Genomic DNA, 17,862 nt, shown 5'->3' with positions numbered 1-17,862 from the left:
TTAAAATCATAACCGACGTCGTTGCCTCTTATTAAAATATCTGAACACACTAAAAATCTTATCAAACCACTGACTAACAGTGGACCAGATGAAAATTACGGAAATGTATTGTATGGGCCATTTCTAGATTTAACCATAAGCCAAATTGAAGAGCATAAACGTCAATAGTTGGATAAAATATCATTATTTGAGAGTCAAATAAGAATGTTGGAAATGAGAATAAGAAGGCAACATAAATGTGATGAAAAAACGGCTAGTACCTATTATTTATTTAGTATTATATTAAACAGGCGCATATTTAGGTAATTAGAATATTATGTATGTACTATTGTACTATGTATGTATTTAATTAGTAAAATAAAATATTAAATTTATTTATTTATAATATATTATACAAAAATATATATAAATGTGAAATTTATCTAAATTACCATGTTTAATTATTATTTTTACTATTGTTACTTATGTAATTTAGTCTTATGGATTATTATTTATTATTTATATTATAGTTCATGTATAATATTTAAAATATTAACAGGCATTTTTGGGAAAATACGTAAAATACGTAAAATGCGTGATAAAATAGTGAATGATATTTTATTTAGCTTATTTACTGGAAAATGTCGCCACTAGGTATAGAATTACCAATGAAATAATCGCTAAAGAACAATTAGAAGACCTTGTAAAGAAAAAAAATACAACCTGCTGGTTTTATTGTAGACAACAATACACCATTTATAGCAGCCTCTCCTGATATGGATTACTAGCGAGATAATAGATCGTTAGTTGAAATCAAGTGTCCAGCTAGTGCCAAAGAATTTGTACTAGAAAATGCTACAAACAATGAAAAAATTAAATTATGCTCTATTAAGGATGGACAATCGCAATTAAAACGATACGATAATTAATAATTATTACCATCAAGTACATGATCAACTGTGTATCAATCAAAAAACCTTATTCCTATTTTTATGTATGGACCCCACAAAAGGTAAACAACAATTATTAAAATTAATTATTTAAAATATGATACTAAAAACTAATTTTTACAGGTTTGATATGTGAAAATATAAAACAAGTTTAGATAAATAATAAGAAAATCAAAATTATAAAGTTTTATTTAGAAAATCTTTTACCTACCTAATAAAGTAGACCTAATGCAATAAATCTATATTATTCTTATACATTGTATACTCATAAATATATATATGTATTGTTACTTATTCGTTTACTGTAAATCATAGGTAGATACGTATCGCAACTTATATTCATATAATTTTTGTAGTAATATTAATACGTCATGCCTATCATAATAATTAAAATTCATATAAGTTCGTTACAAATACTTATTATGATAAGTATCATATTTTAAATTTAAGAAAAAAAATGATATAAATTTTAATTTATATTCAAATTCACATTTCAATAAAAAATATTAGAAATTTGTAATTTTTATATCATCAAAAAAGCGTGTGTTCGTATGAATTTTGTTACTCATTATAATAATATTAAATTATAAAAATAAAAGTGTATAACTACAATAACTATTTATTTTATTTAGGATCGTAGTTCTGTTTTCTGTATACTATTCATATTTGAATCTATGACGGGCTGTAGCATGACAAAAACGATAACGGATTACACACACTATACCGGATATTTACTACTCACGCAGCGACTCAGCCTAAATGTTAAAGTTATATTAATTACCTAAATATTACTCCTTAAAATATGCTATATAGTGAGACCATAGTCTCTTTAACATTTAAAGAAAAAAATTAAAAACTCAAAAAATCATAGATTTAATGTGTCTATAAATAACTCAAATATAGTTAAAATATTTTGACAATTATATTGTGTGTAGAACATACTAATATAATGTGTATTAGGGTTAGGTACATTTGGTGACAATTTCAATTAGCTATGATGATTATTCTTTTTTGAGTAACAATAAAATAAGAAGATTGTGTTGAACACTAGTTTTGCATAAAAATTCTAGTTTTTCCCGATTATTAAAAAAAAAAAACGCTTGCCAAGTCAAAATCGACATGTAAACTTTCTTAATTTTCAATTTTTAGAAATTTATTAATTGTATGCAATATGTATGTAGTATGTATAATGTATTTTATTTTCATTTTCATTTAGTGAGATAAATCTCTGAAACCGGAGAGCGGATTTTGTTATTTGTGGTCTTGTTAGATTAACATTGGCTAGGAGAAGTGCAGTAAAGATTTTCAGAACTTTGTCTTTTATAGTTAATTCACTACAGAGCTTCAAAAAAAAATTGAAACACATTTTATTGGGCGTTTTTTATGTTTTTCAGCTTTATAGCTTTATAGTGAGTTAACGATTGAAGATAAAGTTCTGAAAATCTTCACAGCACTTCTCCTAACCAATGTATACCTAACAAGACCCCAATTAACAAAATCCGTTCTCCGTTTTCGGTAATCTACCTCACTAAATGAAAATCTAGCAAAAATAACCGTTTTTTTAACTGTGAAAAATTAAATAACATTTTTTGAAAATTTTTAATCTCACATTTTGTATCTGATTGATAATCCTTTTTGTAATGAGCTATCAACCAACTTTTCAGCTATAATAGCTTTGGAAAAAGGTTTAAAAAAAAATAGAAATTTTGGGACGGTTCATGCCAATGTTTTTGTGGATTCAAATCGTTATACCACTTGGGTGTGATTCTCTCTTTGTGGATCTCTCTCATTAATATTTTATGTTAAAGCTAGCTTAATTATTCACCTACTCATTACAACTGAGTTACATTTTTATCATTTTCCTATTTAACAAAAATTCAGACTTTTTTCATTTCAATTACCATACTTACTTGATTAAAAATCTAGAAAGTAATAATAGGAAATTTTACTTTTAATTTTCCAAAATATCAACTAGATTTACTTACCTACAGGTAAAAAATATATTGAAATTGGAGATCAAAACATTTTTAATAGACTAAAATGGGATGACGAATACAAAAACAAATAAAAAAAAAAAACAGACATCATCGTAATATAAATACATTTATCAAATTCTCTTGGCAGATTTTAAAAATAAAAAATTTAAAAATATTTTTTAGGTAACCAATATATTTTTTAAATGATATCTTGTCGGCCAAAATATCAACTAGATCCAATTTACTAAAAACCACCCTTGAAGTAGAATATTTAATCATTTTAACTCCAAAATATGATAACAGAAAATAATGAAATAAGGCACATAATTGTACAGATACTATACAATGTAGGTATAGCCATATTTATTACAATACCCACGTTCATACTCCACTCGGAATTTAAAATAGATAGCATAAACCGTTAGTCAATTCTCAGGGATTTATTAAGTTATTTCTCTAACTCTATTTATTATATGCGTAATTTACCTATACATTTTAATCAACTAATTTGTTATACATAATGAAATTATAATTTATACTACTATCATTGTCCATAATAATTTGAATGCAAATAATATAGTTGTTATTAATTAACAAATTATGTTTATAGAGTGAATATTATTATAATGATATACTAACTTATTCAAATATTCATGTTCTGCAGTCTAAAATACAATCCTCAATTTAACACAGAAATCAATTATTTGGACAAGTAAGATAGTAAGTTTTAATCAAATATTAATTTGTATATAACAATACACGCCAAAGATTTTTGGTTTTTAGTTGTATTTAATTAAACTCTTCTTTAAGTAGAAGCAGCATTTTTTATAAACGATTCTTTTATCGATTAGAAAATCATGAAAATCCCTTCATAAACGGTAAACACGCTGGCCCTTATTGAAAATTCTCACTGCCAGACCAAACATTTAAGGAAAATATATGTCATAGCTAGTGTCAATACATTTTGATTAAATAGTTTATGAGATAAAGTCTGTGTGTAATTGTTACTCTTCGGCGGAAGAGTTATAACTTATAAGTATCATCCGAAAAGAAAAAGTAAGTACGTCTTATAAAAGCCTGGGACCTGGGTCATAGATGTCTATTTTTGCTTTGGTCCCTATTTTGAAGTACCGAGTTCCTTTGGTTGTTATAAGTTTCATCATATGGAATTTTTGAATTGGGTATTTATCCGTTCTTAAATGCGCATTTTAAATACCTACTTAATAACAAACTGAATAAACATTGACTATTGTAGTACTGTAAGTTATATAAACTTTTTACAAAGAGAATTAATTTTAAGTTTCACTTTATTTGTGAATGAAAAGCAACTGAAATATTTATTTTTGACATTAGAAATAAGTACCTAAAAAAACGTTAAATTGCTGTAATCTAAAGTTAAAATGAATGCCTAACATTTTTAAATACCTAATATTTTTTTCTTCCCAAATGTAAATATATTTTTCTTGAATTTAAATAATTATTAAATGATTTTATTTTTATATTTTGTGATAAAAAATTATTATCTTAGCAGTTACAATACATTATCACATATAAATTTAAGTTTTATTTTCATAAAATACAAATCAAAAATTATTTAATATATAATTTTTCGATTTAATGACCTTGATTTAAGTAAAAGATCGTTTTTATAGTTAGATTTCAATAATGTATTAATGTATGTATTTATGTATTTTTCATTCCACAAAATTTCATAAATATAAATGTGAATTTGGGATATTTAAAAACTCATATCATAACTATAAAACTGTAATAATTATAATACTTCAAAATGTACGGTTAAAAAACACGCTTTCCGAACCTTAAATTAAAAGTGCAAACAAACAATTAAGGTATAAGACGCTAATGGTGCAAGAAAAACGCTGAAGGTAGAAAAATGATTTAAGGTGTAAAATCAATAAAAATGCAAAATAAGACTTATACCTAAGTTAAAATAAATCAAACATTTTATTGCACTTTTTAAAATCTATAATAATATATGTAAAAGTTTTAAAATTTATGTTTTTGATTTATACCAAAATAGTTAACATTTTTAAATTTAAACTCCAATGGTTAGGTTCTTTTTGTGTATTATTTAGTTCCAGTATAAGATACTTATATTATAATATTGCATTTTCAAATTTAAGCAATAAAAATTTAAGATTTAATATTTTTAGTGCAAAATAATTATAGTTTGTAATTTTTGTAATTCTGAAAAATTTAGTAAAAATTTTAACTTCCAATTGTTAAAAAATTGTAATTATATATTTTTTTATAATTTTATACTAGTATAAAAACAAGTTAAGAGGAATCTTATTTTAAATTTTTAAGAATTTTGAGTTTTGACAAATCAAAAACAAAAAAAAACCTTCCAGAAAAATAGTTATACGGATGAATATCCGTTGTTGTAAACATTTTAAATTTAACCATCTTAAAAATTAATTTTACTTTCCTATAGAAATTTATTTTGAATTTAAGTTGCATAACGTATAAAGAACTAAGGCGATACACTCGATACAGTATTATGCACTTATGCGCTACTTACGAATATCTATTATTTTATATTATATTTTTTTAATGTTTATCGTTTGTACAAATAGTAATAATAAATAATTGTTATGTATGTTCCTTATTATACCTATTAACTGATATTATTTTCTCAGGCATCGCCCATTTGCGCCAAATTCATCTGGTATAATTATAATAAAAAAATATATTCTTTTTTCTCAAATAATAAACAACAGTTAGAATTTTATTTAAATCATAGTCAATTTTAAAAATAATAATCAATAATATTTTATAATTTTCTATTGCTTTTAAAGTAGTTTTTAATCTTTTTTTAACTTGTGAATTTTTTTGGGAGTTAGGTATATTTTTAATATTACTATTGACAGACTTATAAAAATAACTTCATTATACGTTGCAAAAACGACGTCTTTTAAATATACGAATTAACCAATTATTTAATGTAAAATATTTAAACAGGTAAATTTGGCGCAAATGGGCGGTCAAAAAAACATACCCTTTTTATTTTGGCGCAAATGGGTAACTCCCATTTCTCCAGCCCTACAAGATTACCTTTACCATAATGTTAATTAAAATATTAAATAATAGAAATTTGTCCACCCTTATTTTCCTAAAAGATGAAAATTTCAAATATCTGCGATTACTTGTTTTGGAATTACAACGAAAACATTGTGTCATAAAAATTTCAAACGAACAAAAACTTGTAAAAAAAACTTTTAAAGAAACTTATAATAAATTTTTTCAGAAATATAATTATAATTTTTTTTATACATTTCTAATTACAATATAATTTTTAATTTTTAAGATTCTGACGAATTCTGTCAAATTATTACTTTAAATGCTTAAAAAATAATATTGTGATTATAAAGTTACGAAATGTTTTATTTGAGAAATTAAATATTTATTAGGCACCTTATATTAAATATTCAAGCATTTTTATAAAAGAAAAATTAAAATTTCTCATGCGTCATGCCCAGTGGCAGATCCAGAGGAGGTGATCGGGGCAATCGCCCCCCCCCCGTCCTCTCAAAAAAAATAATAGTTTTAAGTCTCTAATTTTAATATTTGACGTAATTATGCTTCAAGGGTAACAAAATTATAGTAATATATTTTTTTATTACTATTACTATAAAAACGAGAAACAAACATTGTTTTTGAATTACAATAAAAAAAACTAAAACAATTTTATCGAATACTAGTTTTGCGTAAAAATGATCGTTTTTCCTAAATTTGTTCTTTGATTTTTCCAATTATTTTGAAACATAATTTTTATGTATAAATATATAATAGGTCATACATTATATTCTCTGTACTTACATAAATGTAGCCTGTTGGTCCAAGCAACATCACGTATGGCAAATTTTTATAATATATACTATATGTATAAACCTCTTGGTCTCTTTTTTATTATTAAAAATACATCCATGGCAAATCCGGCCATTAGAGATATCAAAAAAATTGTACGTGATAAGGTTAAATAAAAATGAAATAGGTACCTTGGTACTTCTACTGTTATGGACATGTGGTTTAAGGTTTTACTCTTTTACTTATAAAGTTATAAATTATATAATATATATTATTTAATATAGCAGAAATATGTCGCATCCATTTCGCGTTCTGACCCATTTGGTGAAATGGATAGAAATTTCATCCCGTTCACGAAACGGAACTTCTTTTTTTACATATCGTGTAATTACACAATGTGAATAATTTTTTACGAAACGGATACGGATTTTTAGGAGAACGGAATTTCTTCCATAATCTGTACATACACATGATGAAACACATGTCTTACACGCGTACGTGAACTGTTAAAGTAAACATTTTGAAATGATCATAATTTATTTAAAAATAATAATATCAATAAAAGGCTACGTGGGGCCCTGGATAATAATAATCTTACCTTTAAATTTTATAATAGGTCAGTTCACTCTAATATCAAAACTAACAGCACAATATTGAAACTGGTGAACGAAAATTTGTTATGTTGTACGTGTGTAAGACGGAGACAACAAATGCGAAACACGGGTACCGGGTACATCCTCTTAATAGAATTGAGTTAACTTAAGGTTTTTTTTTTCGTATTTGAATCCACGATGTCGTGGGAACTCGTGGGAACCGCTTCCGCGTTTCTTCCACAACTCCGCTATCGTTTATTTGACACCGAGTTAAATAATAGATACAAATAATAATCGGACTCTAGGGATTGATGGGACAATCCCCCATCTAACCCACTTACAGAAATAAAAATTACATTACATTATTATGTGATATGTTCAACGCCATGATCTTAAGGTTACTTACCTAAAAACAATAGAACTCATATTATTTTATAATAATTTTAAGCAAAATATTTAATATGTTTTTATCTTTAACATTTTTTCCGCAGTTTTTTTGTAAGCCTTTTAGTCTATGTTGTCTCGATTCGATGATATTTTCATTATTTTTGCATAAATTACAAAAAATAGCACTAGCAATGTTGATTTCCAACGCTATTATTATTTTTCATTTTTTTTTTTTTTATTGATAATTTACAATATGAATAGTTTTCTAGAATACTTAATTATTATAACAGGGTTTTACGAAAGGTTGTTTTTATTAATAAAAATTATTCACATATTGTTAGTTTCGTTATGTGTATGTACAAATAACGGAACAAGTTCCGTACTACTAAAAATCCATATCCGTTTCGTGAAAAGTTATCCACATTGTGTAATTACGCGATGTGTAAAAAAAAAATTCCGTTTCGTGAACTGGATGAAATTTCTATCCATTTTACAAAACGGCTAACGGATCAGAACGCGAAATGGATGCAACTATACATAGACGCAACACATGTAACATACCTATAGCTACTTATGCGACTATATGCTATACTAGCTGTGTTGATGTGTTGTCAATTAATATCTTTCTTTTTACACATGTCAATATACAATTATTATGCGTAGTTATGGATTACATAAACATAATACGATTTCTCAATAAAAAATTCTTTATATGTCTAAGATGGATTATGGATGTTGGCTGAGGGTGAAGTAAGATTTAATTTTGTAAAAAGTTACGATAAGTACTTGCAGATGTGACAAACATAATAGGCGCAATTTGAGTTTTAAATTTAGGGGGAGGGGGCTATTATAAATTATAATTTGAATGTATGTACTGTGTGTATGTTCCCTCAGCTCCCTGAGATATATAAAGTGGAAGGCCGAAGAGGATGTATACAAACCATTTTGAGCCTGCTACGATTGATTTTAGAGGGCTTAGACCCCTAAGCCCCCCTAAATTTGCGCTTATGGTGACATAGTCACATAGGTATTATTCTCTACAAATATGTAATAAAAAAATATTATTATAATATTATTTGGTGAAATTAAAATATGATGCTCTCCAAAAAGACTAAAAAAAAAGGCTCTCCACTTGCCACTCATGGTTCATTAACACTAAATAATATATCATTTTTATTATATTGATACAGACAATCATTTGGGAATAAAAATGTGTTATTAGTTTACTACTTATTAATCATTGTAAATGATGACGATTTCTAGTCGTTAAATCGAACACTGATTTTTTTTCAAATTACCTAGTTTAATTGGAAAAATATGTCTGTAGACTTAAATTGAAAGAAGAAAAATTAAATATAAAAAAGACCCTCTCTTAAAAGTATAAAACTAGTACAAAATAATACAAATTCTCGTTAAAATATTAAAATATAATATTCTATTTACCGTAGATACTATGCGTGTTATACATAAAAATAATCGTCTTTAGAAAATAAAAAAGGCGTTAATTCCTAATATATATACTGGCCGTTAAGAATAATGAACATCACACTATAGCTGGCTAGTAATAAAAAAAACGTTGTACTCGTCGTCTGGAAGGTATACGGCATCGGACGAAACCAGAATTTAGTTCATTTGCAATTACCGCCAATTTACCGCCGTGTCACTGCATTCAAATACATGTTGCTTATATTATGTTCCCGCAATCCATGTCACACGAGATTTTTTTGATCGGCTGCTTCATCGGTCACCGTATTATTTTTATGCGTCTTCGATTGCGTTCGGCGGTTCGTCAGCCTCCGCCGGCCGTGTGGCGACAGGTAAACGTCGTACACCAGGTCCTAGTGTGCCACCGCTTCGTGGCAACTTACTCGACGTTATACGCTTTAGTACGTTTTTAATGTTTTTATCGTTGTTGTCGGCTTTTATCGGCTTCTTCGCCGGCTGTTCCGCCGCCGCCCGCCAACTTTTATACCGTTTGTCGTTATATCTTTGTACGCGCCTTTGTGAGTACATTCTCACTCTAACTTGCCCACTCCGGTTCCGCTTATAATATAGCCACCGTGTCGCCGTCGGGCCGCGCGATTATAAAAGGCGGGTGCCGCTTCGGCTAGCCGCCATACACGGGGGGTCTAACGCGTCCATAACCGAACATGCGACACCCGTGAACTCGTCACACCACGGGATTCCGGAAAACGCGCGTTGGTGACCATAGGCGTGCGCAGACCTGAATTTCGGGGGGTGCCTACAATTTTTCGGGCCCTTTTATTGATTTGGGCCCTCTCTTAACAAGACATGTACATATTTTAATAAATTATAATGCATGAATAAACATCACTTACATTATATCACATATTAATCAGTGGTATTACTAGTACTAAGTTATATAATATTTCATTTAATAGTACGATCTAAAATATATTTTCAAGATAATTGCAATATTTATTTATTATTTTTACTTTTGTAGTCAATAACATCATCTAGCTGTTATAATCATAATAAGTTGTACCACGCAAATTTAAAATATTTTAGACGTTGTATTATTTTTTTTATCCCGAAACATAATTTTTTTTTTGCTACATATTTTAGAAAAAATACTGTTTTTATTCTAGTAGCATTAGTTAAAATACGGACCCATATATATGCTATAGGACTTAAATTGTAGGGCCCCAATTACATGTGGGGGGAGGGGGGGGGTACCCAGGCACACCCGGAACCCCCCGTGCGCACGCCTATGTTGGTGACTTATCGCCAGACTCCGTGCCTCCTCTTTCTCGGGGGTACCTACTCTCTGTCGTCCTATCCGACGGCTTCGACTAAGTACTGCAATTTTACGTACGTCGTCATTTCGTCAACTGCTGTATGATTAATGCTCGAAATCATTGTATTGCAATAATGATAACATACGATTACCGATGATTTCATTAATAACAACAGTGAGTCGGTGTATTCCGGTTTCATTGATGTTGGCTGATTCGTAGACTGCAGCCATTTACTCTTGTGTGGTGTTTGACGTTTGAACTGGTTGGAACGAGATTCATATATATTATATACATATATATCCTGACCGTAGCCGTGATGGTGACGATATATATATTTATTGTGTATCAAAATACTGTGGTGACATCACTGACATCGGGTCACGGACTATAATATAGTACCAAAAGTTAGTTGCAGCACTAACTTTTTCCATTGTGTTGGAGTGCTGCAAGTACAGGGGCCCCATTACATTTTTCGCATCAGGGCCCCCACAAGACATAGTTGCGGCACTGGACTATATGTGATATTAACGTCAATACGTCATTGATAACAATAATAATAAGCACTACGGAACAATTACAAGGTGACTGGCCGGCGTTTGCATCACCGGCGAAGACGCGCGATTTCCTTGTGATGCGTCGTCCGGTAACAGTGAATTTGACGGGCCGTAGGTATTCATAACGAAACTGATGCGCCACCAATAACACACGAGGTTGACTCATATATATGGCAATATAGTATAATATGACAATGCAAATTGCATACCAAGTACTGAAGTACCAAGACGTTAGACGAATGGTGAATCGTCGGGCGGCCGTACATTTTACGCACGAAAACGACATATGGTTTTGAGTGTACCAAACACTCGTCACTCGATCTACACTATCGTCTATCTAATTAATTTTTAATCATATGTATATCATTTATTTTTTCAATATATATAATAAAACTTTTAAACGATTATAAAAGTCAAAAGACTTAACATTCAGTGAAAATATTCCTAACATAATGGCTAAAACTTCGCAAAAATTAGATTTAGTATTGTAATTTTTTCTTTATATCAATGTGTATAGTGTATACTTAAAAAAAAGTAGGTACAGTATTTAAGTAGGTATAGCTAGTTTTCATAAAAAAATTTTGTATGTTTATTAAAAAAACAGTTCTACTTCTCTATAACTTATTTTCAAAAACACCCCCCAAAACTTTTTCTGCGTACGTCCTGCTATTATATTAATATTATATTATATTAAATTATTTATATAATATGTGTTACACGCGGTCATCGCGGAATAAATGAAAAAATAAAAATTAATATTTCATTTATTCATTAAATTTAAATTTATTTATTTAAAAGACCGTTGCATTACTATATTAGTATATTATAATTATAGTATAATAGTATGTTATTAATATTATAGTCACGGTATAGAACATACCAGATACCGTGTTGTTGTTTTTGTTCAGTGTTATATCCTCCACGGTTCCGTTATCATTCTCATGGAATAAATCGACGTGTCGTAATCAACGAACATTCGCCGGATGACGTCTATAATAGTTTTTGTGATATCTTCAAATTTTATTCCTAAAGCTAAAATCATTTGACATATTCTATTATTCTCTAAATTCGTCATCCGTAGTGCATTGGTCGCAATTCACCATCCAGTAGAAGTCTTGTTATCGTAATTTCCACAGTCAATACTTCACAAGAAATTGAGTTTATGCTCTTGCAAAAGAAATAAAGATTTAGTCCATACCCTGATGTTACCTCAAGCATAGTTTTCAAAATACCATGAATCAAAATTATTGGAAAATATTCGCTAATAAATTGTTCCTGCTCTTTTTTTCTTCAGTAAGTATACCGAATAAGTCTGGCGTTATTGTTTAACTTTATGTAGTTTATTGTCTAACAATTTTGCTTTTAGACTATTCTGTTCTACAATCCAGTAACCAGTAATGCTGTAAAACTCAACAGCCAGAATGTTGACATGACATTGGGTAATTATTAATCAATCTGTTAATACTGTTTAAATTTTGTGTATTGATTAAAATGTGTTAAATAATAATGACTTCATATGCCTAATTACTGATTTGAATAGCCATCTACGAAACACTACGATCTCTGCAAAAATGTATATATATTTGAAATGGCTAACTCAAAATGACCAAACACTGTATTTTATTTATAATACTTTACACTATAGCACTTGAACCACCTAATGTTTGTCAGTAATTTTTATTTAATATTTTTTTTTTTTAGCATCCAATGAATTAGTTATAATAAACTTCTATGCCGATTGGTGTCGGTTTAGTGGTATTCTTACTCCAATCTTTGATGAAGCTGCTGCAAAAGTTTCTGAACTTTACCCAGACTATGGTAAAGTTGTATTGGGGAAAGTAGACTGTGATAGTGAAAGTAAGTGTAATCATATTTTATATTTCTCTACTATGCATTTATTATCTAATTTAACTTTATTTAAAAAATATTTTTTTTATATTTTCAAATTAAACAATTTACTTTATATTTAATTTGGATTGCATTCTGATGATAAAATTATCAACGACAATAATAATAATGATATACTTTTAAAAGATTTAAATTTAATTGATGATAATAAATTGTATAGGGAATAATCATGTTAGTTTTTTAATTATTATTAATTACTCATCTTTAATAATTATTTGTATGTAATATTTCCAATTTTTTTTCAAATAGTTTTTTTTTATTTAATGTGCTTGATTTTTGGTATAAACTATAAATTGTTTTTTTTTGTACAAGTTTGTTTTGAAAACTAAATTACTATCAAGAAAATAGTTAGTTATAAATGTATGTGCATAATTAAATATACATTTTACATACTATCATTAGTAATTAAGTTTATTACTATCTACTATAAATATAAATTTTCTCTTATTGCATGTAAAAGTGCATGATTTAAGATAACCTATCATTAAGGTACTTAATGTTTTATAAAATTAGCATTTCATATCATTCAGTTCAATATAAATATCCCGTTCTATACTAAAGTTATTGACACTTAAAATTAAAAATATTAAAATTCAGTTTATATAATTTCTGATTCATATCATATTTGGTTAATCAATATTTTAAAAATTTTAAATTCTGCCAGTTAAAAATTATCAATTACAATTTAAAATGTCCTTTGGATATTTTATCAATTCTTCTTAAGAATTCTTCAATGTGTACATTTTATGATTAGTTATGATTTTTATGTTTATTTTAATGTAATACATTTTACTAGACACAAAAACACTTTAAATTGATATGAGTATTTACTCTTTAAGAATACTTAAAGTTTAAAATCATTATTAAGTGGTATGTTAAAATCAAAATTATGCTTATGAAATATCTGGCTCATTTTTATTGGTTTATTATTATAATTTCTAGTAAATTAAAACATAGACAGTCTATAATTAGTATTTTGAAATTTATCTTATTTTTCCTTGTGCGTTTTACAGCTTATGGAAATATATATGTTTAGATTTATATTATGCATAGTAATCATTTTTAAAAGTTTTAAAACTTTAATTTACCTCAAGGTTAATACAAAAAATAATAATAGAATAGATTCAAATATAAAAAAATATACAATTTGTCATAAAATTGTCATTAGCCTAGTTTATAAATTAAATACAAGCAATTCAAATTTTGTTGATTTTTCATTTGCAGAAAACCTGTTTTAAATAAAATTAGTTTGTATAATAATTCAATAATTTCATCAGCATCATGGTATACACATATGGTAGTTTTGCAATTATTGTATACTCAGGTGTATCGGGGCCATTATAATGTATATATATTATAGACTATAAACTATAAATCATTACAACAATAAAATAATGTAATACAAATATGTAATATAAATATATCCAAAAATAATTTTTTTACTTATAGTTCAACAATTTTTTTTCAGCTTCCATTGCATCAAGATTTCAAATTACTAAATATCCTACTATAAAAGTATTAATAAATGGACAACCAGCTAAAAGAGAATATAGAGGTAAGCGATCAGTTGAAGCTTTTGTGTCTTTTGTACAAAAACAACTTGAAGATCCCATACAAGAAGTGTCGAGCTTGTTTGCTGCGGCTGATGTAAGTTGAACAATAACCATATAATAAAAGTGTATTATTGTATAATTTTTTTTCTACATTAATCTGTGTCTCTAGGTGAAGTCAAGAGTTGTAATTGGATACTTTGAAAACAAAGAATCTCAAGAATATCAAATATTTAGAAAAGTGGCAACAAATCTCAAAGATGATTGTCTTTTTTATGCTGGAGTTGGGTAACTATCATTTATCTTTTTTTGTATTTTAATATAAAAAATGCAACTAAGACATTTCAATTTATAGTGAAGCATTCCGTGCTATGCATCCGCCCAACGAAACGATAATAGAATTCAGACCTGATCGGGCATCTCCCAAATCTGAACATCATACTTTCACAGGAAATTCAGCCGATTATGATTCATTAAATATATGGGCAACAGACAATTGCTTACCATTAGTACGTGAAATAACGTTTGAGAATGCTGAAGAAATCACAGAAGAAGGATTACCATTCTTATTATTTTTCTATCATCCTAATGATTTGGAGTCAATTAAGCTCTTCAAAGAAATTGTTGGCACTCATTTAGTACATGAGAAACGTAAGTGTTGGCGATTAATTATTTATTAGAATAATTGTAACCATTATAAGTTAACTTCATTTATGTATTATTCTTTCAGAACGGGTAAACTTTTTGACAGCTGATGGCGTTAAGTTTGCTCATCCATTACAGCACCTGGGGAAACGACATACTGACTTACCTGTCGTCGTTATTGACAGTTTCAAGCACATGTATCAGTTCCCATCAAGAAGCGATTACAAAAACCACGAGCATCTAAAAACATTCATTGATGATCTGTACTCTGGTAAATTACATAGAGAGTACCATTTAGGTCCTCAGGAAATTTCTGCCATAGAAATAGTCCATGGTGATAACCAACCTGCTGAACAGACAATGCCACCTGAATCTACTTTTAAGAAACTGGCACCATCTAAGAATCGTTACACATTATTAAAAGAAGAATTATAGCTTAACGATACTATGTGGCATATCGAATTATAACTGCCCTACATAGTTTCTACTATTAAGTTATTGAATTTATTTCCCATGTGAATCATTTTATTTTATTTTTGTTCGTATTTTAAAATTTACCATTTACTTTATTATTATTGTTTTCCCTCCAATTTTTTGTCCGTATCTCATTCAGATTGTTCCATTTTTATCATATTGTAATATTTTGATTATCATCATAAGGTGCTGGTATCCATTCAAATTATATTATTATGTGTACATAATTTATTGACTATTTAAATGTCATTCTATATTTTTAGGATAATATCTGTTATTTTGCCATGTCAATGCCTATGCACAATTAGCAATTAAGAGAATAACACTGTTATACTAAATTAGATATTAGCCTGTATTTTTAAAGTATTTTTTCTGAAATCTCTGAGCGCTTTATTTTATGACTTTGAATACTCATTTTGTATTATATTATATGTTATATATTGTATGCTGGGAGACAAAATTATGTTAAAATAATTTTTACATAATACTGGTTTGGTATAACAAAAGTGTATTCATTTGGCAGAACTGATATAACTTTAGATTCCATTAATGCACTGTGGTCAAAACAAAATCCATTTATTAATTTTTCCGTCTAGGAAATTATAATTAAATACTAGTACTTGTAATTACTAATTATTATAAAATAACTGTATTCTAGACGCACATACACACACACACACACACATATATATATTTATATAAAAGATAATTGAATGCTGAAATTATTATAACTGTGTAGCAGCATGCATCACATCTCTATTTTGATAATCATTGGTATATATTTATATAAGTATGTAAGGTGAATTACTGAGCGCTTATGTTTGGTGTATTGCCTAAACATTTCTTAAATAAATTATAAATACACACATATAATGAAGACTTATAACCGCTATTTAATAATATAATTATTGTAAAATAATAAATTTAAATTATTTAATTTTTAACAGAATATTAATATTTTATAACTTTGTACAATACAATTGTTTTTCAAAATAGATATTATTTTCGATACAAAGTTATCAATTGTAAAAAATAAAATAATATAATATTAATGAAAAATTGTTTTCCAATTACATTGTAATTACTAATTATCATGTAATACCCTTACGTTAGTTACATTTCGTATAATTTAGTTTTTATTTTTCAATGTATCTTTGTATTATATCCATAAAAAAATTTGTCACGGCAGGAAACCAATCATGATAAGTAAACACATCACACATGCAAATACATTGCATCCTGAAGGCTTGTACCGGTGTTTAAGGTCAAGCCTTTTCTTGTCATAGTATTATGTCAATGTTTGAGCTGTCTCCAGTGGGTGCAATTACTTTTTTTTAATAACAATAATAGGGCTGGAGATACCTATTTTTAAGCAGACCCATTTTGTTTTTTATTGTCTGTCCGTTTCTTTATTATAGTAAAAATAAAAATACATATATTTTATGTTAATTTGGAAATAGTTTTTGTTGTACACTCATACAAACTACATACCAATAATACCTAAAGTACCTACATTTTAATTGTTATACATTGGCAGTTGTAGTTTGTAAACGGCAAGTTTATGCTAATAATATAGGTACTTTCACAAAAACATAGGTAGGTGTAACTGGTGTAAGATGTGTTAAGTCAGCGCCTACTAACTATGACTCGATGAGGATGTCCCTAATATCATTCTGGGACCGCAGCAAGAAATCCTGCCAGATGATACATCGAGGAAACGCAGAGCGTGGCAGGAAAGCAAAGGCTAGACAGTTAGACTAATTTGTCTAATTTGTGGTATAATTCTGTGGGCCGAAGGCCATCTTTTCAATGCTGTCAGAGGCCCCCCATTTATGTATAGGTAACGCTTTTAATAGTTTGTGAATAAACAATACGCGACTGGGTGGCAATATTGTGGCAAACAGTTCCCACCCGTTCCTGGTTTTATAAAGGTAAAAACCATAAATTAAAATAAAAATGTTACACTATAACGAGTCATTATATAATAAATCATTATTAATCACTCAATCATAACTTATAATTATTGCTTGTTTGAAATCTAATGTAAAAATTTGAATTTTAATCTCTCAAAACAAAATGTTTGTAGCTTACTAGCTTAACACTAGATTTCTTTTTAAATTCCAGTAAACAAAACTTTTATTCAATTTTAAAGTTATTTTACACAAAAAAAACTATAGATACCTATATGGCTATATAATATGATATGTAAATATATGAATACAATAAAACAAGAGGCAATGTAGGTAACCACTAAGTACC

The 17,862-nt window shown here is 27.9% G+C and overlaps 1 protein-coding gene across 1 annotated transcript; it reads left to right on the top strand.

Annotated features, from left to right (window-relative positions):
- The first annotated feature begins 12,020 nt into the window (after positions 1 to 12,020).
- Positions 12,021 to 17,052, top strand: LOC132921187 (endoplasmic reticulum resident protein 44). The gene is made up of 7 exons (XM_060984057.1): positions 12,021 to 12,319; positions 12,393 to 12,465; positions 12,728 to 12,883; positions 14,403 to 14,581; positions 14,657 to 14,772; positions 14,840 to 15,135; positions 15,215 to 17,052. The coding sequence occupies exons 1-7, from the start codon at positions 12,260 to 12,262 to the stop codon at positions 15,562 to 15,564; spliced, it is 1,230 nt and encodes a 409-aa protein (XP_060840040.1). The 5' UTR covers positions 12,021 to 12,259; the 3' UTR covers positions 15,565 to 17,052.
- Positions 17,053 to 17,862: the final 810 nt, after the last annotated feature.

Source organism: Rhopalosiphum padi, chromosome 2, assembly GCF_020882245.1.
Source record: "Rhopalosiphum padi isolate XX-2018 chromosome 2, ASM2088224v1, whole genome shotgun sequence".
In the NCBI taxonomy this organism is placed as follows: domain Eukaryota; kingdom Metazoa; phylum Arthropoda; class Insecta; order Hemiptera; family Aphididae; genus Rhopalosiphum; species Rhopalosiphum padi.
This window is presented reverse-complemented; position numbering and strand designations above follow the sequence as displayed.